The sequence below is a fragment of the Artemia sp. Qi Xiang Cuo genome, chromosome 3 (genome assembly GCF_049724085.1).
Source record: "Artemia sp. Qi Xiang Cuo chromosome 3, ASM4972408v1, whole genome shotgun sequence".
In the NCBI taxonomy this organism is placed as follows: Eukaryota; Metazoa; Arthropoda; class Branchiopoda; order Anostraca; family Artemiidae; genus Artemia; species Artemia sp. Qi Xiang Cuo.
The window spans coordinates 17,483,430-17,506,882 of NC_142796.1; the positions used below are offsets into that span (position 1 = coordinate 17,483,430).

The window sequence follows — 23,453 nt, forward strand, 5'->3', positions numbered from 1 at the left end:
ATAAATATCAAGAAAAAGAAATTTATTTGAATTACAGTCTGATCGAAATGAATGAAATTGACGCAAGATCTCAATATGTAATAGTTATTTGTCTACAGGTTGTAAAATAAACACTGCTGTAGTTTGTCAACCCGAGTAATCGTATTCAGGAGAAGACAGCTGATTCAATTTTCGTTTGAAGAACCAACTCAGGTTCCTTGAATTCTTAGGTTAAAATAAATAACAAAACTGGTGGCTCCTTTAACCTGTTTGGCTGTTTCTTTTTCCTAGAGCCTCCCCTTACAATTTAGCCTGGAAATAGTATTGGCTTAGAGGGTGTTAGTCTTATTTGACACATGGTCCGCGAACCATATTATTTGTTGACAAAAAAGGAATTACAAATATCTTAGGGATCTAGGATAAGATTAAACCAATTCTAATGTCCAAAGATTTGATTTCAAACTTCCTCTGTAAGGCGAAAAAGAGGACATAACGTATTTTGAAGAAAAAAAAATTATGTAAACGCAACGGGTCTTGTTGACGTGAGCTTTTGCATTTTATATGAGTGATTCTTGCCGTGGTTAATTTAATCAAGTTTATATTTATTAGCCTAAAACAAGACTTTGAATTGTAGAAAATGACAATTAAAAATATTATTTTCAACACAAAAAAACAACTTTCGCTCAAAAATATAAGGCTAAACTGAGGTAAGATGTTTTGCGAGCCGTACGATGCAAGTGACATCTACCTAAGCCTAAAATTATAGGCTGATAATCTAGGTGTCTATAGTTTGTCATTATTGTTAATTCCTCTGTTTTTAGAGGCACATTCTGAAAGATCATGAACTAAAACATATCTTCCCTGAAATGACTTGATACCCTATTTGCCTTATTGGCCAATGACTAGATATTTTATGTTCATTCTTTGTTAATTAAGTCTAAGGAACTTTTCCATTAATTCACTAGCACAATTTTTTTTACTTGTAATTCCATTAACTCAAAACCACTAAAGTTATAGTTTCAGAAATAGTTTGTTTAATTATTAAAATAGGCGTAAAAATGAAAAAAACACGTGAACGTACCAAAAACAGAATAATTAAGAGAATTAAAAAAAAAACTCAATGCAGAATTCACATAACATTTTGAATGCAACACAAAAATAACGACAGTTTAACGAAAGGTATGAAATATAATTAATCTACGCAAAGTTTCTGATTTACTTTGGTGGCATGAAATATGCATCTTTTTAAGTAGATTTTAAGGATTATAACGTTTACACAACATGTATTCAATGATGCAGCTGTTTAATATACGACGGTACATACACAATGCTCTTTGTGATAAGATATGTCTATGCGTACCGGCAAGCGATTGAACAATTTCACTGGTACAGGAAAAACTGTGGACGGATAAAGTAAGAAGGATGAGTAGTCGGACGAAAGTGGCTACTGGACTGGCCATCTAGTGCCAAGAATTGGGGGCCATATTGGGCTTCGGGAAGCGATGAAACAGTTCCACGTTTAAATGAAAAACCATGGTGCACAATGAAATAAGAGGGGAATAGTTCTGTTGGTATTGAGTAAACTGGAAATAAAAAACAGGGTTGTGAATTAACGGAAAAGTTCCCAATCTAATTTGAATAAAGTGGTCCAAAAAGGACTAGGAGTGATTATGTGGTTAGGTGAAAAATTAAGGAATGTATGTTTTTTTCTCTTCTTTTTTGGTGTGGGGGGGGGGGTAGGCTTGTGGATTTAGTATATGTATTATTTTCCTTTTTTATGCTGAGAGATGTTTGAAATTAAGGAGCTAGTTTTGGTGCTTCATGTACCTGACTAAACCTGAGCCAAAACTAACAACTCATATCAGTGAATATTAAATACAGGTGTGTCAATCCAAGAAATTTAGGGACGGGGTAAAATGTATTTTTCAAAATCTAGGGGGAGTAAATTTGTCGTTTTTTTTCAATTTTTTAAATAAAAATACAAAAAATGCATATCTTGGCTGTGCACATTCCCCCTTTTCCTCACACCTAATTAACATCGCTGATTAAAGGGAATAGAAATTATGTAAAGTCGGGGCTAAGAAAGAGCTACAGACATCAGAATAAACGATTGTCCACCCTCCATACTCCTTAGCAACTTACTCTCTTGCCTTTTCTTGTAGTTTTTATCCTGACATCCGACATAACTACACCTTGTAAAGGTTAACATTAATTGTCATTGGCTAAATATTTTACTTCTATTTTTATGCTTATTTCTTTCTTTCCAAGTTAGCATGCTAAATTTAGGATGACAGTAGAGGAAGCTTCTACTCGATTTGATGGGAATATTTTGGTCAATCTTTGCATGTCAATAATCAAATGTTCAGTTTGATGCACTGTTCAATTTTGTTCCGCTATGTTTGATTGTATGCATTGAATTGTCCTAGATTGAGCTGCACATGTAGAGTTTTATGTGAAGGTAAAACCTTTAAAATTGGTTTGTGCGCAGCTGCTGTGTTACATGTTGAGTTGCTTATACGTTATGGCTCTTTTTGTTCGCCGAGTTTGAAGCAGATTACAACATGCTTGGAAACGCGACTGATTCTCTGCAGGAACTGTTTGAACAACTCTTCAGCAAAATACCGTTGCTCATATGTTATGGCTCTGTATGTTCGCCGAGTTTGAAGCAGATTACAACATGCTTGGAAACGTGACTAATTCTCTGCAGGAACTGTTTGAACAACTCTTCAACAAAATGCCGTTGCTCATATGTTATGGCTCTTTATGTTTGCCAAGTTTTAAGCAGATTACAACATGCTTGGAAACGCGACTAATTCTCTGCAGTAACTGTTTGAACAACTCTTCAGCAAAATGCCGTTGCTCATATGTTATGGCTTATTATGTTCGCTGAGTTTGAAGCAGATTATAACATGCTTGGAAACGCGACTAACTTTCTGCAGGAACTGTTTGAACAACTCTTTAGCAAAATGCCGTTGCTCATATGTTATGGCTCTTTATGTTCGCCAAGTCTGAAGCAGATTAAAACATGCTTGGAAACGCGACAAATTCTCTGTAGGAACTGTTTGAACAACTCTTCAGCAAAATGTCGTTGTTCATATGTTATGGCTCTTTATGTTCGCCGAGTTTGAAGCAGATTATAACATCCTTGGAAACGTGTCTAATTCTCTGCAGAAACTGTTTGCACAACTCTTCAGTGAAATGCCGTTGCTCATATGTTATGGCGCTTTATGTTCGCCGAGCTTGAAGCAGATTACAACATGCTTGGAAACGTGACTAATTCTCTGTAGGAACTGTTTGAACAACTCTTCAGAAAAACGCCGTTGCTCATAGGTTATGGCTCTATATGTTTGCCAAGTCTGAAGCAGATTACAACATGCTTGGAATCACGACACATTCTCTGCAGGAACTATTTGAACAACTCTTCAAGAAAATGCCGTTGATCATACGTTATGGCTCTTTGGTGTTTGTGTAACTGAACCACCGTGTAACTGAACCAGAAGCAACTTAACTCCTGTAACTGAACCACCGTGCAACTGAACCTCCGTATAACCGAACCCCCATCTAACTGAACCCTCGTGTAACTGAACCACCAGGCAACTGAACCCAATTGAACTAACCCTCATGTAACTAAACCCCCGTGCAACTCAACCCCCATGTAACTAAACCCCCATGTAACTGAACCCCGTATAACTGAACCACTGTGCAACTGAACCACCGTGCAATTGAACTACTGCGCAACTAAACCACCGTGTAACTGAACCATCGTGCAACTGAACCATTGTGCAACTAAACCCTCGTGTAACTGAACCATCGTATAACTGAACCACTGAACTCAGATTTTCAGTCCTCAAAAATATTAGGCAATATCATTGGGTAAAACACAAGTTAGAATTTTTACATGTTCAACCTTGTTGAAATTGTTTGTTTCTTAAATTCATGATATAAACGCCTGTCAAAAGTATTCATGAAAAAGCTTTGTTTATTTTTGCAAAAGAAAAAGAAGATCCGATGTCACAAACTATTAAAGCTGATTTGTTACTCTTTTTCAGACGAATCAGACCTTTCTGGAGGTTAAGTAGTAAGCATATGTGTTGAAAATATTTGACCTTTGTGAATCTAGATAACGAATTTTGATCAGATGTCTTTGAAGAGATTGCAGCTAAAAAGGACATGGGGGGGGGGCTGGTTGCACTCCAGCCTTTTTTTTCAACATTCCTTCAACTTGCCCTGAAAGTTTTAACTTCATACCCTCAGGCTCATACCCTTAGCTATTCTCGACACATTGCAGATGCAACGTCTTTTAAAACTGGATGCACATAGTACCTCTTGATTTAGTTGAAGATGCTCCTAGATATTTTCCAAACAAAGTGACGGCTGATACCATCAGCCATTATAAATGTTCCTTGTATTTTCTTTTCACAGCCAATAAAAGAATAAATGCTTTTTGATTGTGTTTGGCATTCTTCTTGACATTTCCTTAAGGTTTGACCTTAATGTTGCATGTTTTTCTTTATAGGATTAGACATGCCATCTTTTCTTGATAAAAAACTTATATGTTAACAATAGGAAACTTGTATAACTTACAGCCCTTGCATCAGAGGCTGAGGGTTGTGAACCATAATTATTTAATTATGTCATAGTTATTTAACCTTTGAACTGTTTTAAATAAAATGACCGTCAATGTATTTTAGGAAAAAATAGAGTAGGGTGGAAGCCCTCCGATCACTTTTAACTCTGAAAAGTGCACTGGAAATTTGTTTTCCAATCGAATGCGCCCCCCCCCCCCTTCCAAAGTTCATACAAAAAAAAATTCTACAAAAACCTTATGGGTTAGCAATGAGCAACTAGCTTAACTTACAGCCTTTGCCCCAGATGCTGCTGGTGGGGTTGTTAACCCCAAAGGCATGATTATTTGACCTTTAGACTATTTTGAACAAAATATTTATTTTTATTTTGATCGGATGTAGTTGGGGGTGGAAATGTTGGTTAAGAGGAAAAGGCTGATTGTCCTCTGATTACCTTTGATTCTTCAAAATTAAAATTGAACTTTGAATTTACCATTGAATGAGCCCCCTTCAATTTTTTTACGACCATCCCTTCTATAAAAACCTTAATTTTAACAATTGGTAACTTTTAATAACATACAGATTGCTGATACAGGCGTATCAGCAATTTTTTTTTGGAACGGCATTGCGTATGAAGATGAAACTTCTGGGGCATCTACCTGCTACTACTGCTATTAATACTGCTGCTACTACTGTTGCTACTACTACTAATTCAACACTATTATTGCTACTACTGCTCCTACTACGACATCTGCTACTATTAAACTAGCACTATTAAGGCTACGCATATCAAGTTGAAAATTTGACAGAATGGGGGATTTGAAGGGGAACTTGAACTAAATCAAAAGACACTATGTGCATGCAGATTTTCAAAATGGCGTATCTTAAAAAGGGATTTGTGTATTAAGTTGGAACTTTCAGACAGTGCTTAAAGGAAAAGTCAATTCACCAAAAGGAAATATGTGCACGCTCAGGCCTGGATTTACCCCTAGGTCTCTAGGCCCGGACCAAGGGGCGCATAATGCCAGGAGGAGCAACAAATTATCACTGAGTAATTTTTTCCTGACAAAAACAGGGCTGATTTTATTTATCGTCGCCAGGTGCACTCTCCCGCCACGCTGCCTATTCACAGAAAAGTGACTTTAAAACAACACAGGAATTCCATGGTCACTTATAAACTGTCTGATTTCTCCCAAGAATGGTAGCTGAGAGTTCGGTATTACCCCTCTCTTTCATCCCTTTTCGCTCATCAGTTGTGTTCTGTTAATTGCTTCCATTAGTCCCGAATTTTTGGGATTAACCCTGAAAATCTTGCAAAAACGGAGCGGCAAAAACGCTTGGTTCTTAAGAGTCAAAGCTTTAAATCCGGCCCTGTGCACGCTACTGCTAATGCTATTACTATTGTAATTACATTTACTACTACTGCTACTACAACAACAACTACTACTACAGGTTCGACTGCTACTTCTATTGCAACCATTTGTAAGCTAAAAGTATTAAGATGAAAATTAAGGAACTACAGGAACATATAGGTTATCAAAAAGATATATGGGCAATGGGATAGCAACAGCTAATTGTATTAAGTTGAAGCTTCTAGAACTTGATGAGAGGAATCTTCATCTGACCAAAAGGCAATATGTTAATACTACTGCTGCTAGTAGCACTAGTGCTATTACTATTAATACTACTGCTAATGATATTACTGGGACTACCATTACAGCTGTACATAACGGTAATGAACGGTATGGAGGTGGAATTTTCAGGGAATATTGAGGGTGGAAGGTGAACTGAATCACATCACGCCATCTGTATACAGGTTGTCAAAAGGGCGCATCAACAATATCCTAGGGACAGATTGTTGTGTTGAAAAAAATGTTGAAGAAAATAAAAGGTGCTATGTGCATACTGTTACTAATTCTACTTATGCTACTACGCAAGCTAAGGGTTTTAAGGTGAAGCTGTCAAGAAATATTTCGGCGGATATTGAACTGAATCAAATTGACTATGATTATGCACATTCTCAAAAGGGTTACACAGCAATATCTCAAGAACGGCTTCCATTAATAAGTTGGACCTTTCACGATAAGTTGTGAGTGGAGGACTTCGAACTAATGAAAAGTTCAAAGTTTGCAATAAAACCAAAGTAAATACTTTATCGGGCCATGCTTTTGGCGATAGGCCCAATCCTGAAAGTTTCATTCAATTTAGAGGGTTTAGGGGTTACACTGATGAGTAATACAAGTTAGAAACCGCAAATGAAGCGAGAAATAGATTTTGAGCTTTTAATTAGCCTTAGTTCAAACTTATTTTTAGGCATTGACTTAGGTCCAGGATTTGATTTAAATGAGGGTTGGGTTAAAGGAGGCTTGAGTTAAATGGGGGTTTGTTAGAACGGGGGTTCAGCATGTAACTCTATAGCCCCTTTTTTTGTTTTCCCCAAAATTCCCATGTTTTCTATGATCGTTTGTTTCAACTTCTTGGTTTCGGGTTTCTTTTTTTTTGTAGTAAATTCTTATAATTTTAGGTTTGAATGATCGTAGGATTTTATTTATACTTTTCTTTGTTTAAAAATTGCTATTTACTTTTCCCTGACAAATTGTTTATTGAGATAATCTGTTAGATCAGTTTAAATGAAGCATAACAAAAAGTTACTTTTTGTTATCTAAATTCTTAAAGTTCTGATATTGTCCGTAAAGATTTTTATTACTCAACGTTCAGGAAAGGCCTGAATCATCTAAGAAAAAAAAGAAAATCGAACCAAAAGTTTAAACACTAAGAGAAAGTTGCTTTTGTATCGGCCCCACCGAAGCAGGTAATTCACTTTTTTCAAACCAAACGATAACCAACTACGAGCGTAGAAAATGCCACAAAATGAAAACAACACAATAAGCAAAGTGGGAAAAAAAACATTACAGTATGTAGACGGTGAGAGCTGCCGTTTACCCCTCCCCCCCCCCCAAAAAAAAACATCCCTTGAGGAAAATACCCCGCGGAAAATAACACCACGGAAAATACCCCCTCCCCCCAAAAAATGCTTACCCGTGGAAAATCTCCCCCCCCCTCCTCCCAAAAAAATAGTCTCCAATCACTTTCGGCTTATAAAAAAAAGACTAGAAATGCCTGGGGATAATCAAAAAATTTCTTCCTCCAGCCTCCTGTCGTCTCTCCCTTAGAGCTAATTCTGTATTTATTTGAAGACTGAATAAGAGCTGAGATGTTTCGACATCAAAATGCGCCCTTTGAGATATCTCCCTCTCTTCCTAGCTACAAAACAATGAGATAACCCCATTGCAGAAGTTTCAGTTCCTTTTTAAGTTTTATGATTTGTCTGTTGCTTACAGACAGTATTTGTCATTGGGAAATATGCGAAAATTTTTGCGTGGGTGTTTTCTGGAGGATTTTTTATGAGAAGAAAGTATTTGCATGGCGGGGGGGGAAGATTTACACATAAATTCCTCTTTTCCACGTCCCTTAGAACTTCTCAATTAAACTAGAAAATAACACGACTCAAAGAAGATTTTTAAATTTTGAAAACCATAATTTCTGCGATAGGGGTATTTTGCAGGTGAGGAGTTTCCGTGGGTGGAGGAGGGGAAGTTTTCTGCGGGGGAGAGGGATAAACGCTTAGAACCGTAGAAAGTGACAGGGTGAAGGGAACCCCCATGAACAGACATATAAAAGAGAAATAAATCTGGATTAAAGAGTTTATGACGTCCAATTTTCTTTGTTTTTGTGACAACAAAACACAGCATTTTTATAAATCACCTTGACAGTAATTTATATAAAGGCTTAAAAAAGCAAACAATTCCAACAAGGTTGAACATGTAGGTTCTAACGTGTGTTTTACCCAATGTAAGTACGGTGGCTGAGTTGCACGAGGCTTCAGTTACACGAGGCTTCAGTTACACGGTGGTTCAGTTGCACGGCGGTTCAGTTGCACGGTGGTTCAGTTCCGCAGGGGTTCAGTTACATGGTGGTTCAGTTACACGGGGGTTTAGTTAAAAGGGGTTGAGTTGCAGGGGGGTTGAGTTGCACGAGGGTTTAGTTGCATGAGGGTTCAGTAGCACGAGGGTTGAGTTGCATGGGGGTCTAGTTGCACGGTGGTTCAGTTTTATGGTGGTTCAATTGCACTCTGGTTCAGTTGCACGGTGGTTCAGTTGCACGGTGGTTCAGTTACAGTGGTTCAGTTGCTTGGGGTTCAGTTACAATGGAACCGTTTCTTTATGTTCGCCGAGTTTGAAGCAGATTACAACATGCTTGGAAACGCGACTAATTCTCTGCAGGAACTGTTTCAACAACTCTTCAGCAAAATGCCGTTGCTTAATGCCGCGCTCCTTGGTACCGCGATGGTAAGATAATGTCAAAATTCGGATTGAATTATGTTTTTGGGAAAGTTGCCGTTTTGAGCATAAAGCTGTCAGATATAAATAAGAACCAACTACCGCCGTTTCAAGTATTGAATATATGTTTTTTTAGTAGTTTGTGTTGTTTTTTTTTGTTTTTTTTTTCTCTCTTACTTTTTTTCTCTTGAGTGTATATACCTTTGTTGTTTTTTGGTTGGTATTTTTTTCGATTTTCTATTCTTTTTTTTATATATTATTCCGCTATTTACCTTGTTGCCATTAGTGGGTAAAAAAAAAAAAAAAAAAAACGTTATGGCTCCTTATGTTCGTCGAGTTTGAAGCAGATTACAAGATACTTGGAAACACGACTAATTCTCTGCAGGAACTGTTTCAACAACTCTTCAGCAAAATGTCGTCAAAACACATTAGACTAGCTAAAGCCGAGCATTGTGCCAAAATGTAGTTTTTAGAAGCATCGGATCATCTAATCGCTCTTATATTCACCTCCTATCTTAATATTCTCCTAAAATATTGAGGGCGTGTATATTTTTGTTCAAACTTTCTAATTCAGTGGTTCAGTTAGAGGGAGGTAAGTAGGTACTCTTCTCCCAAGTGCAGCTTCTGTTGGGGTACCGTGTAGATAAAGACGTTTTTTAATCCCTCGGGCATTTATAAGGGGGGGGGGTACAAAAACTGTTGCATCCGGGTGCCGAAAAACCTATTTGCGCTTCTGTTCTAATTTAAATGAAAATATTTTGATGATACTTTGGTATCAAACGACGATTTCTCCATATTAATTTAGAAAAATATATGAAGTTTTCTTGTGAAAAAAATATACTTTGCTGATTACGCAAGATATATCTATAAATCTAGCTTAAATAAAGTAGATATTTCTCAATATCTGTAGAAATCCAGAAACTAGCGCTTTACTGAAAACACAAAATTAACCTAGAAACGGTATGTTCTCTAACGAAAAGAAATTATTACGTATATGAGGGGGTTACCCGCTCCCCAGTACCTCGCTCTTTACGCATAAGTTTGATATTTTGTTCCAATTATTTAAGAATGACTGATAAACAAGGACCATATGAGTAGAATAATAAGCTTTTTAAAAATTCAAAAAACACTTAAGCGTAAAGAGCAAGGTACTGATGAGAGGGCACGCCCCTTCATATACGTAATAATTTTTGTTCGTTTTAACTTTTAATGTTGCCTCTTGCTTTCAGTTGAAAAAACGTGTTTTTTTTAATTCTGATAGTTTTTTAATTAATGCTGGGAAATCCAGCTCCCCCTCTCATGGAAAATTCCCTTCCCCCACAAAAACTCCTCAATGGAAAGATCCTCCAATGTAACCAACCCCACCAGAAAATCCCCCCCCCCAAAAAAAAACAAACAAACTTTACACTTCCCAATAGCGAATACTGTAAGCAATGAGCAAAGTTCATAATTTGCAGCCTTTCCCCCGGAGGCTGTGAGGGGTCAAGTCATCCTCAAAGATATAGTGATTAGATCTTTCGACCACGCTGAAGAAAATGGCTATCTCAAAATTTTGATCGGATAGTTTTGGGTAGAAAAGGGGGGGGGGAGGGGGTAGTTGCCATCCAATATTTTTGGTGACTTAATAAATAAATAAAAAATAAACACGCATCTGTGATCTTGCTTCTGGCAAAAAATTCAGAATTCCACATTTTTGTATATGGGAGCTTGAAACCTCTACAGTAGGGTTCTCTGATTTCCTGAATCTCATAGTGTGATTTTCATTATGATCACGTGATTTCTTAGGGGTTTTCCCCCTCTTTTTTCAAAAATGAGGCAAATTTTCTCAGGCTCGTAACTTTTAAGGGGTAAAATGAAACTTCATGAATTATATTAATTTTGAATAAGTATCCAAATTTAATTCTTTTTACATATCTATTATTGTCAAGATTCTTTGTCTTGCAGTTTCGTTTACTATTGAGCCACTTCGCTCATTAATTTTAGTTCATTGCCACGAACTGTTTGATTTGCGCGGATTCAATATGTGGAATTCAATCATTATTCATGAAAATTGATAAACGGTGTTTTTCATCGCGCAATCTTTTTTTCAAGACACGTTTTTTAGTTTTCGCTTACGAAAAAGGTGAGGGGGAGTATACAAGAGAGGGGAGACTTTCCCACCATATGGGACTTTGCGTTGGAGTTATTAAGACTGCTTTTTGTTGGTTGTACAACTATTTTTTGTTTAAGAACAAGGAGAGGATATCTGTTTTCGAAGGGATGTGGGCAGTTAGCTGATAGTTCCATAATAGTTCTACTGCTAAGAGGTTGTGATAGAACAAGAAAGGAAATTCTAAGATTTATGAAGAATTTTAATTCTAGGAATTTTAGGAAGAAATCATCCCAGGGCAGAACTAAGGCAGAAAGGCATGCAGTAAGGGTAATTCAGCGAGTCCATAAGGATTTTTTTAAAGCGGGGTTTTAAACTTTTGGTTGCTATGGATCGTGGTTCGTTATTATATTGCACCTGTTGCAAGCTTTTGCCGCAACCCCGATCCAGGAATTGCTGATTGGAATTCGCAAGGCTGCGATTTTGCTTGTTTTTGGTTGTACAACTATTTTTTGTTTAAGAACAAGGAGAAGTCGTTTGTTTTCAGAGGGATTGAGGCAGTTAGCTAATAGTTCTAAGGCTAAGAGGTTGTAATAGAACAAGAAAGGAAATTCTAAGATTTATGAAGAATTTTAATTCCTTAACAACAACAACAAAACAAATGATATATATCTGAAACATTTGGAAGAGGACTCCTCTTCTCTTTGACATGCAAACAACAAATTAGCTTCTTTTTTTTCTAAATTGGATTGTTCATTCAAGGTCAAAAGAGGTACTTATCAAAGTGCTATCAAGATGTATTTTATTATTTTAGACTTTCATTTTCATCTCTTGGTCATGTCAAGAGTCAGGAAGCGTATATTTACTTTAATGCCCTTTCGGTGCTCGTTTCACAAAATTTGATTGATACATGTTTTATCTATTGAATTGGAAAAATTTCTTCCCCGAAATTAAAAGTGAAAGCCTATTTTTACGATAGACAGTGTTTCAATCATTTTGTTTTTCAGACTCAAAAATGTCATTTAAGTGCTTTTTTGCTTATAGTTGTGAAAGCAATGAATTGGCACTTTATAACCTTTATATTTTCTTGTTTTCCAATGTGAGCTCCTATTTTGTTCTATTCATGATGAATTGCCTAATTCTGATACTGTCGCTAGTTGATGCTGCGATGATCATACCCTGCAGCTCCAGTCACATAGCAATTTTTGTTAAAATTATAACTTGTATGTAATTTTTTCAAAATCGTCATGTCCAAAAACAATATGTGCTTCCCATATTTTTATCGAACTGTTTCTTGTCATAGTAGAGGATATATAACCTTCCATCTGAAGGATTTATCACGAAAAGTTGGAAATATTGGCTCTACTAAACGCAGATTTTGAGCCTTTTTTCATTCCCCCCCCCCCCTCACGCCTCCAAAAATATCCACTGACAAAAGACTGTGTTTTCAATTCTTATTTTTAAACGTTTCAAAAATGCAATTTTAATGATTAAGTGGTTTTCACACTACGCACGCATTTTTTCATGCGAAGTGGTTGTTACGTTACGCGAAGTATAACTTTTCAAGCTTAAACAAGTCCTTTCCTACTAGGCTGTCGTAATGATCCATAAAAGCATCATAACCATCCTCTAACATGAACATAATCATCATAAGCAAGCTATTCAAAAATTAAAAACGTGGAAAGGAGTTGAGGTTCAAGCTCTGATTATGCATAAAAGTTTCTCTAGGAAAACTTAATCGATTTCTCTTCAAAATTCATTAATTCCTCATCTCAGAATTCCACTTTGTTGGTGCTACGTTGTCATTTTACATAACTTAGCATAAACTTGTTAGGGACGAACTCCCCCCACCCTCCCCGAAATGTTTGTCTGACTAGTAAAAACGTAACAAAAATAGATATAAACAAATTTTTTATGCGTGGGTGTTTTTGTGTAACCCCCCCCCCTAAAAAAAATCCTTGTTTAAAACACCCCCCGAAGAAAGATTCTGGATACGGCCCTGGTCAGATACGCTCTTTGGTATAGAAACGATACTATACTCTAAATAGCTTTTAATACCGACAAAGTTTGGGGCTAAAGGTATATCTGAGACAAGGCTGTATCCGGTGGGGGGGGGTTGACCCTCCGCTTGAGATTTTTGTCCAACCTATGAAAAAGCAACAAAAATGCATAAAAACAAATTTTTCATGCGTTTTGTAAAGAATTTTTGTGTAGCCCGCCCTCCTCCCTCCCGAAAAATTCCCCCTCCCCGAACACCAATCCTGCATACGTCCTTGATCTGAGGTATTCTTTTTCAGTGTTGCATAGGAAGCTTATTTTCCTGCTTAAAGGAGGGGCAGGGGGGCATAACCTTCCCACTGCTTTCGAGTAAGTGTAAGAAACCGATTGGAAAGAATTTTCCTAACTAGAACTTCTAGCAGAATGTATTGGTTGAAAAGTGGATACTCTGAACTTCTGATTTTGTGAATCATGTTGCGTTAATACTTTATTGCTTATAAAGAAAAACTGTGTGCTGTTTACATGGGCATATCCAGTTTTTTTGCCTGGGGGTGGTGGTGGGGGGGGGGGGTACAGGAAAAACTTTACAAAACGCATCAAAAATTTTTTTATATGCATTTTGTTTCTTTTTTGGTGGTTGTAAAAATATTTCGAGGGGGTTAAACCCCATTAACGCCCCCCCCCCCTGGATACGGCCTTGGTTGTTTAACCTGCTTTCTGAGGCGTAGTTTTTTAGTAGTGATTAAACTAAGACATGTATACCTTACAAGTTTTGAGTACTACTTTGTGGAATATAATTTTTAACTCCTTATTGTGAATGAGGTCGGTTGAGTCCTCAGCTATTTCCCAAATCATGTTAATAAGACTCCATCAACTGTTAATGCTTTTCGAATTGGCTCTAAGGTTGGTAAGGCTTTTATGTCAGCGAATGGGGTCAGTAGACAATTTGACTAGTATGTAGAAAAAAACTAAAGAATTTATGTATGGTTTTGTCTGGACAACTAATAGAAAAGATAGTTAGATCTCAGCAAAACTTTATAAGAAGTTGGAACTAGGGTCATAATTATGTCTCTTGGGGACATAGACTTGGTGTGACCTTAATGAGGGAAGTGTTTCTTTTTCTTGCCATCATGATATTAAAATTAAGGTTTGTTGTGTCTCAAAATCATCGTGATTTTGACAATCACCTTCTAAGGCTGGGTCTTCATTGTGGCTTTTTCAGGCAATGTCGCCCGTGCGTTTTTACTTTTTCAGGCAGCCCCTGTCTCCATTGGTTCTTTATATGGATCAAAAACGCAAATCAGGGCATTTGAAGTGGCTTTATTCAGAAGTTTTTTTTTTATATTAACAAAAAACTGTTTTTAATCGGCCGACTTCGCCTGAAAAAGGCATATTGAAGACAGGCCTTAAGAGAATTGAAAAAGATGTCTTTCCCTTAGATTGACCATTGAAGTTGCACGGTGGTCAAGCTCCTTAGCTAATTTCCAAACCGTCTTATTGAATCCATCTACCAAAGCCACTCAGCTTATGTATAATTTCGCTAGTGCTGTTGAATAGTTGTTAAGAATGGAGTGGTATTTCTATTAGCGAGTGAAGTTGATGTCAGAGGCTCCAATTGGGGGGGGGGGGCAATTGCAATTAAATATTGAAAAATACCTTTTTGGTATTTTCATGGAAAAATCGAAAAAAGTACCACCACCCGCTAGATTTTGAAAAATACCTTGTTTGTATCTTCATCGGAGAAATTTCTAAATCATTTCTGTCTCTACCCCCCTCCTCCTTCCCCCCTACATTTTCTTGAATTGGTGCCTCTGGTTGATGGATTGCTTGACCAGTAAGTAAAAAAAGAAAAAAATCAACATGCAAATATTCCGCTTGCAAAGACGAATACGCAAAATCTTTTTGTGTTAGATTTTGAAAAATACCTTGTTTGTATCTTCATGGAAAAAAATTCTAAAAAATCCCTATCTCTACCCTCCCTCCTACATTTTCATGAATTGGCGCCCCTAGTTGATGGATTGTCTGACCATTATGTAAAAAAAAAAAATAGAAAAAAAAAATCAACATGCAAATATTACGCTAGCAAAGAAGATTATGCAAAATCTTTTTGTATTAGTTCTACATTCACTTTTTTCAATTGATATTTGCATTCTTTTATCCAATCGGAAATTGCTGTCTTCAGAATAAAAAGTGAAAGCCTGCGTTATAGTAGACATTGTATTTGATCATTTTGTTTTTCGAATTTGAAAATTGCTTTATTTTTAGCATTGAAAAACTTTTTGTTGTTAGTGAAAGCCATGAATCTGCATTTTTTTCTTGAATATTTTATTTTTCAGTTGTATTTGAAAGTCGTGCCTTTCAAATAATTTATAAAAGGTAGAAAGGCACTTTAAAAAAAAATCATTTTCTAGGGGGGGGGGGAGCTCACTAAGCAGTGTTGTTGTATCCAAACGAAAAACCCCTAGACTAGCAATTGACATAATAAACGGGGAATCTTAGTAAATTGGGGGTAAGGAAGAGGGCACATCAGTAGATCAGGTGACGGTCAAATGAGAAAAACATTCCCGGATCTATTGAATGGGAATGCTTCAATCTTATGACATCAAGTTACGCTAAAATTAATTTAAACTAATTTTCATCAAATACATTTTCTCTGATGAAAATAAAAAAGTGAAGGTGACAAAGCATTTGGATTTTATGATTGATGAAAACTTACCGTGAATGGAAATTACATTCAGATGTTGTAACATCGAATTTGCCAATCTCTGGCAGTGCTTCACAGAGTGAGAAACCTAGCTTCACAGAAAATTCCTCGATTGCTTTATTTTGCTATTTTCACCAGTTCATTTGCTATTATTGCTCTATATGGACAAGTAATTTTGTCATGTTATAAAAAGGTCCAAAATAAAGCTGTTAATCCATCTATAAACACCAGTGTTATGTAACAATAACAATTACAATATAACATATAATATAACAATAACAATGTAACAATTATTATTATTTAAACAATATAAATTTGTTTAATTGACCGAAGTACTTCACTATTAGTGCTGAACATCAATATGTTACTTTTAAAACAAATACGACACAAGAATGGACATTTTAAAATATTTATGTTAATGGATGATAGCCTACTCTTTTTGGGAGGGGAGGGGGCTCTTGCAGTCCTAAGTTTGCATAAGTCAGTAAGAGTCCACAGAATTACATTTTTCTGTATTAATATGAATAATTTAGTTTTTTTATCCAATATTTTTTTAATTGTGAAAGAAAAATATGTGTGAATTATCCGGATAAGGGACGTTAATGCTAAAAGAAATCTTTTATAGGCCAGATATTTTTTTAATATATCCCCCTAATTTGGGGCTGAAGGGATTCTTGAGATTTCTAGACACCACCGTCTAGGTATGTAATTGTTATAAGAAATGTTATGGTAAAAGTTTAGATTTGTGTATAATGTAGTGTCTCTTCGTGAATATATTTCATATTCTTTCAGTGTTGTATTCTAAGTGCTGCTTTTCTTCTCAGTTAGTGTTTTTCAGTATTGATCTTTGTTTATTTTTTTTTCAACTTGTTTTGTGATAGTATATTTGGCTTTGACAGACTTCACTTTCCAGATAAAACGGGGGGGGGGGGGTGCAGCTGCTCCCCTACCCAGGCTTAGAACCGCCACTGCAAAAGATACAAACAAAACACATCTTAGTAAGATGCAGTAGAGGCAGACGGCTTCAATGCAATGTTGATTAGTTATACTGATATACAGCGTTATCGGTTAGAACCACAGTATACTTTCCGAAAGAACAAATAGCTACAGGGTGGCTCAATTCATGAAAGTCTTAGGAGAGGGGAGATTTTATCGATTTTTATTTTTTTTCAATAAACTGACAAAGAAGCTCAATACGTCTAGCGAATATACCTAAAACAGTGGTTATGTACATTATTACAAGGTATTTTTCAAATTCTAGGGGGCATTGCCTCACCTTCCCTCAATTGACGTCACTATCACCACGTCCATCAGTCCTTTCAGCTTTTTGCAGTATTGAGTCAATACATTTTCGAATTTTCTTTTTTGATTTTAATTGATGTGTATTTTATCCATTCATTCGGAAGAGTGTCATCTCCCAAGTTAAAAGTGAAAGCATATATCTGAGGATAGATAATGTATTCTGTTTTTATAATTTTGTTAGTCATCTTCTCAAATTGCCATTTTAGCGCTGAAATGCTAGTGAAAGCAATGAATCTTCATTTCTTACCTTTCATTTATTCTTCTATTCCGGATTATTACAATATTAAACAAGTGATATAATGACCTTGTCATTGAAAATCTTAATTCTTACTTCGGGATGTCGGACCCAGTGGTGGATCTAGGAGAAGGCAAGGGGGCGCGCGCCCCCTAACATAGTCTAAAGTAGTGTAATTTACTTAATTAACGCAAAATTGCCTTAACTAAATTTTCTCCTAACGCATATTTATCACCTCAACCTATTTTGCGCCCCCCTCATAAAAAAATCCTAGATCCGCCACTGGTCGGACCATCCCTGATAATGCAAGTTTTCCCTGTCAGGATCACAGTTTGTAATTTCAGGTTACAAATCTGATAGTTTGATGTCTATTCACCCTGAGCATATTGTCAGTGGGTTATTTTTCATTAGTTTTAAAATAGAACGACGTTTTTACCATCATACGATAGCTGAGGTTACTTAATGACATTTTAAAATTAGCTTTGCATTTTTTCAGATTGAAAAACGTAGAGAAAATATTCCAAAAATTGCAAAATTGGAAAATTTGCCTTTCTTTTAAAGCAAGTTTAGATGGTTCCATAAGGAAAAATATAAACACAGCTCTTGTTTGAGGCTGAACTTCAGCCTCGAATTTTTGTTTGGTCTATGAATTCTTGTTTGATCTTGTTCGCAAGTTTAGATTGTTATTTAAGAAAAAAAATAAATAAAGTTTTTGTTGAATCCAATAATCTAAGGATCCTGTGCTTTTCGTGCGAAGTACAGCTGGGCGCGTCGTGAAATCGCATGTTTCACAGGGAGCATAAAAATTGAGATACTCTACAGGATAGCGAAACGCAAAAAAAAACACAAAAAAAAAACAGTGATAATAAAAACTCCTTTCGGGTAAGATGAGTATCCTTATTATCAGCTGTTAATACCAGGAATGTATTATAGGCATTTTAGGTATGATAAAAGCGATCCTGGTACCAATAGCTCCATTTCTTAAGTATTTCTAGAATACTAAAACTTATTTGTAAAAAAAAGCTGAAAATTCTATATGTTTTGTGAACTAAGGTAGGCCTACGGTTAAATTAATTGATGAAACTGGTTTTTTATTTGAGGGACTTGTAAGTCTAAGTTTCACAAAAAATTGTTACATAGCGTCTATTAAATTACTGTCCCCGGATTGTGTAAGCACATGATTTTTCTGTATGAATATTTTGTGCAGTGGGTAGTGAAAATAGTTTATTAATTTGTTAGTAGGATAAGAATCAAAACAAAACATGTAGACTTATTAACAAAACATGTAGAAATCAAAAACATGTAGACTTATTTTTCTTCTTTTTTAAATTTGAATTTACCCTTATAGTGGAGGAAGAATAGCCATACTACAAACGCACAGAGTCAAAAACACAAACACACAAAAACAGACACGGAAACATGCAAACAGCCGCTCAGACACACAGGCATAATGAGAGAGACAATCAAACATACACTCAGACACACAGACATAGAGAGAGAGAGAGAGAGAGAGAGAGAGAGAGAGAGGGAGAGAGAGAGAGAGACAGAGAGAGAGAGAGAGAGAGAGAGAGAGAGAGAGAGAGAGAGAGAGAGACACAGACAGACAGACAGACAGACAGAAACACCTACAAACACAGACACGGAAACATGCAAACACCCGCTTAGACACACAGGCATGAGATATGAAACAAATTCGTGTAATACAAAACACCTACCAGCACACAGAGTCAGACACACAAACACACAAAGATGGAAGCGGAAACATGCAAACACACGCCTAGACACACACGCATAGTGAAAGAGACAAGCCAACAGCCACTCAGACACAGAGTCAGACACACAGACACTCAATGACAGACACAGAAATATGCAAATTCCTGCTTAGACACACAGGCATGAAATACGACACAAATTCGTGTAATACGAAAAACTTACAAACACAGAGTCAGACACACAAACACACAAAGATGGACGCGCAAATATGCGAATACACGCCAAGACACACAGGCATAGTGAAAAAGACAAGCAAACAGCCGCTCAGACATACAAACATAGTGAAAGAGAGAGAGACAAAATCGTGTCTGTAGAATCGTGTGATGTAAGATAAGGCGAAAAACGGCAAAATGCCAAATATTTGAAAATTACCGTAACTCAAAATCAACTTTTATCTATAAAATGGCATTAAGAGTTGAGTTTCTGTTGTGAACTTGCAAGGTTTTCAAAAAGAATGCCCTTTACATGTGCCTGTCCATGGCGAAGTAAGCTCAATCTTAATTTAAAACACAAAATTTTCTTGGCACGAATTATTTTGCCAAGTCACTAGTCTAACAAAATTTCATTAATTTCAGAAAAAGCAGTAAAATACTTAAAAAAGGGGTGCAATTTTGATAAAACCTGGGCAATGAAATTCAACATGCCTGAAAGTACTGAGAACCCTAGGTATCAGTTCTCTCTCTCTCTCTCTCTCTCTCACTCACACTCACACTCTCTCTCTCTCTCTCTCTCTCTCCCTCTCTCTCTCTCTCTCTCTCTCTCTCTCCAACTCTCTCTCCCCCTCTCTCTCTCCCTCTCTCTCTCTCCCTCTCCCCCCTCTCTCTCACTTTCTCTCTCTCTCTCTCTCTCTCTCTCTCTCTCTCTCTCTCTCTCTCTCTCTCTCTCTCTCTCTCTCCCTTATTTACAAATTCATTATTCAATGGAACAAATACCCTCCAGCGTTGAGCTAGTCACAAGTTTTCGCTCGCTTTACAATAATATAACAAAACTTGACAATATAATTTAATCTTTCAACTCTTAACCAATTTGCTTCAGTTATACATGGTTTATTCTTTTTTTGTTTTTGTCCGGTTTCAATGTCACTTTATTTTTTTTGTGTGTTATGGTCCTTAACAAGTTCTCTTCTAGGATCTTTATTGTTATTTATTTTATGTTTTATTTTTATTCGAATAAATTGATTGATTAATTGATTTAGTTTATTCCATTAAATATTTCATATTTTTTTTCTCGACATGTCACTTATTCCATTTCCTGAGTCATACATGAGTGTTAACATGGATTCAGTTACAACCATCACACATTTTATCATTGGTATTATTGGGATCATTGACTGTATCTGTTGGTATACCGTCGATGATAGTAGTTATGTTTGTTGGTGCTTTTTTTCCGTGATTCATCTTTATAGCCCTGTTGTTATGCTTTTTGCCAACCATTTTTATTTTGCTTTCGATTTCACTGTCTATTTCGAGATTATTTTTATATAGTTTGCAGTTTTGGCACATAGGCATGATATGCATTATTACACTAGTGCAGCAGTACGCTTTTCTTTTCCTCTTTGCTTTCATTTGAATGCTAATGTAGGGAAGATAACGATAGGATCTATCAACGGGTAATCTGTTACCAAGACCTTAGGTAAGAAGTTGGCCCTCGTCGTCAACTATTAGTTTCAGACGTGCATTATCTTTGAGCACTAGATTCTCTGCAAATGTCACTCTCGCATATCCACCATCAGCAATGTTGAATTTTTTCGACATACCAAAGGAATTTAATCTCTCACTGTCATGACAAAACACGCATACATTTCCGATATGATCTCCATTAATGTTTGTCTCATAGTTCATAGATCTATCATTTTCAGTATTCAACGCAACGATATATCATGTATACATACTTTCTTCGAATATTTTATCTTCACTGTTTTTAATATGATGTAAGTGTTTATCCTTCCAGTGCACAATTAGTATTGACCAAAACACATAGTAAACCATTTATGATCGATGTCCAACCACAGAGTACTATGGAAGGGCCGTATAAAAAATTCCAAGTTAAAAAATTCTGTTCCGAAAAAAATGTTCAGAATAAAAAATAAATGATTCACCTCAAGGTGAAAAAATATTGTACTAATATTGCACGTACTGTAAACCACCCGATGGCAGTGTTTATGCACATTATAGTTTCGGTATTGCTCTTTACCGTCCCCTGAAGGTCCAGATGAAAAAATATTCCATGAAATGAATGCCATAGTTCAAGAATGCCAATTAGGCAGGTTTTTTTTTAACTAAAGATAATATACGTACAATTCGGTAACCAAAGAAGATTCTAAATGTCTATTGATAAACCAAAACTGTATGAAAACAATTTCTTGGAAATCGGGAGAAGTTTCATTAACCATCAAAAGAATATGTCTGTCCAGCATACATCTCCAATGACCGTGGTATGCATATTCTCGGAATGATGCCAAAAATGGTGCCCGGAAACAGATCACTGATAACACATACCGAAAAATCCAAATGAGAAATCGGTTGCGTAAATAACTTGTTATGATATTTTGACCCCTAACATCAGTTGGGCAGAGTCTCAGAAACAATACATTGATTGCCTTAGAGTGTATTTCTAAGGACATAATATGTTCAATGACTTGTTGGCTCAGTCGAGTAACGTGTCGTTCTTTTGCCATAGGTAATCATGGGTCGCGCTTTCGATTCCTACATCAAACATAAATTTCATAAAATCAATGGAAAATTGCTTAGAAGCTTAAAAAACGTCTCATTGGAAAAGAAAACATGTCACCTTATGTAACGAGCATTCTTTTATATCAAAACATTTGGCTAGGAACGAAGTTAAAACTTAAAACGAACAGAAATTATTCCGTATATGAAAGGGTCTGTCCCCTCCTCAACGCCTCGCTCTTTACGCTAAAGTTTGACTATCTCACAACTCTTTTTTTTAAACAACAAAAACTTTAGCGTAAAGAGCGAGGCGTTGAGGAGGGAACAGCCCCTTTCATATACGGAATAATTTTTGTTCGTTTTAAGTTTTAACTTCGTTCCTTACATTCAGTTAAAAAACTTGTTTTTTTTTATTTAATTTCAATAGTCAATAATCGATAATCGACTCGATACCATTAGGATACATAAAGATATCATCCAACTGTTCATTAGAATCCATATAAAAACTTCGTTTATTAGACATAATGTCACTTCAAACTCACTTCTATTATTGAACACACACACACACACACACACACATATATATATATATATATATATATATATATATATATATATATATATATATATATATATATATATATATATATATATATATATATATATATATATATATATATATATATATATATATATATATATATATATATATATATATATATATATATATATATATAAAATATATATATATATATATATATATATATATATATATACATATGTATATCGCTTTGAATTCACAGAAAGAATGCAACTCCAGAAATTCCTTATCAAAGCGGAAGTACGATAAGACCAGATGTGGCGTAGGGATGATGGGATATATGTGCGCTTTAAGTGCATACAATAATTTGGGAAGTCTTTCTCTTATAACAACTGCAGGCCTCTTGGAATGTTATGATATGTGTGCGCTCGCAATGGTAGGCTATTGTGGGAGTATGGCCGCTTGTATGGTGGGAGAACTGGCTTGTAGAAACAGTTATAGCAATACTACTTACGCTTGCTTCTTGTCCCTGTAGAAAAGACCCAGCAACTGAAACGCTGATTTGACGCAATATGCGCCGGCAATGGCTGTGGAATTTCTTTTTGATTTTTTTATGATTGTTTTTTAATGTTTCAGGAATATCCCCCCAGTGAGGAGCTACTGGCAAACACTTTCAAAGCTATTGTATTTGCCTTAGAAGAATCCAGTGGGATAGAAAAAGCCCGACGATTAGTGGTTGATCTCCTTATCGTACAAATTGCTCATAAAGATATATATGAAATATGGGATCCGAAGAATCCAATGGGGATTGTTTGCCAGGAATTGGAATCTCAGAAGAGAGCCTTACCCGAGTCACGGCTGATGAGACAAACTGGAGGAAACACAATCTTAGGTGTATTTCAAGTTGGCCTTTATTCAGATAGAAAACTGATTGGACAAGGTAGTAATCTTTTAAATCACTTGAAGTCTTAAATAAAAGGGTTGCATACAGTGGCGTAATTTGCTATCAGAGGCAACGCTGTAGCGTTACCTATAATAAAGGCCATACGGCTAAAATGTTTTATTATTATTATTATTTATTTTTTTTTTCCCAGAGGCACTTCATATGGAAGGGGTCGTCGTAGAAGCTTCAAAGGGGGCTCATTCGATTGGAAATCGAGAGTTCTAGTGCCCTTTTTAATAGTCGAGAATGATTGGAGGGCAACTCGCCCCCCCCCACGCCCATCATTCCCCCACACACATCCCATCAGAATTTTGA

General features: G+C 36.2%; 1 protein-coding gene across 1 annotated transcript in view; it reads left to right on the forward strand.

The window, feature by feature from the left end:
- The window catches only part of mRpL44 (mitochondrial ribosomal protein L44), an 86,082-nt gene that overhangs the window by 30,414 nt on the left and 32,215 nt on the right, over nt 1–23,453 (forward strand). The window contains exon 5 of the mRNA XM_089086830.1: nt 22,832–23,135. Coding sequence (XP_088942956.1) covers nt 22,832–23,135 — 304 coding nt within the window. The remainder of the gene's footprint in view (nt 1–22,831; nt 23,136–23,453) is intronic.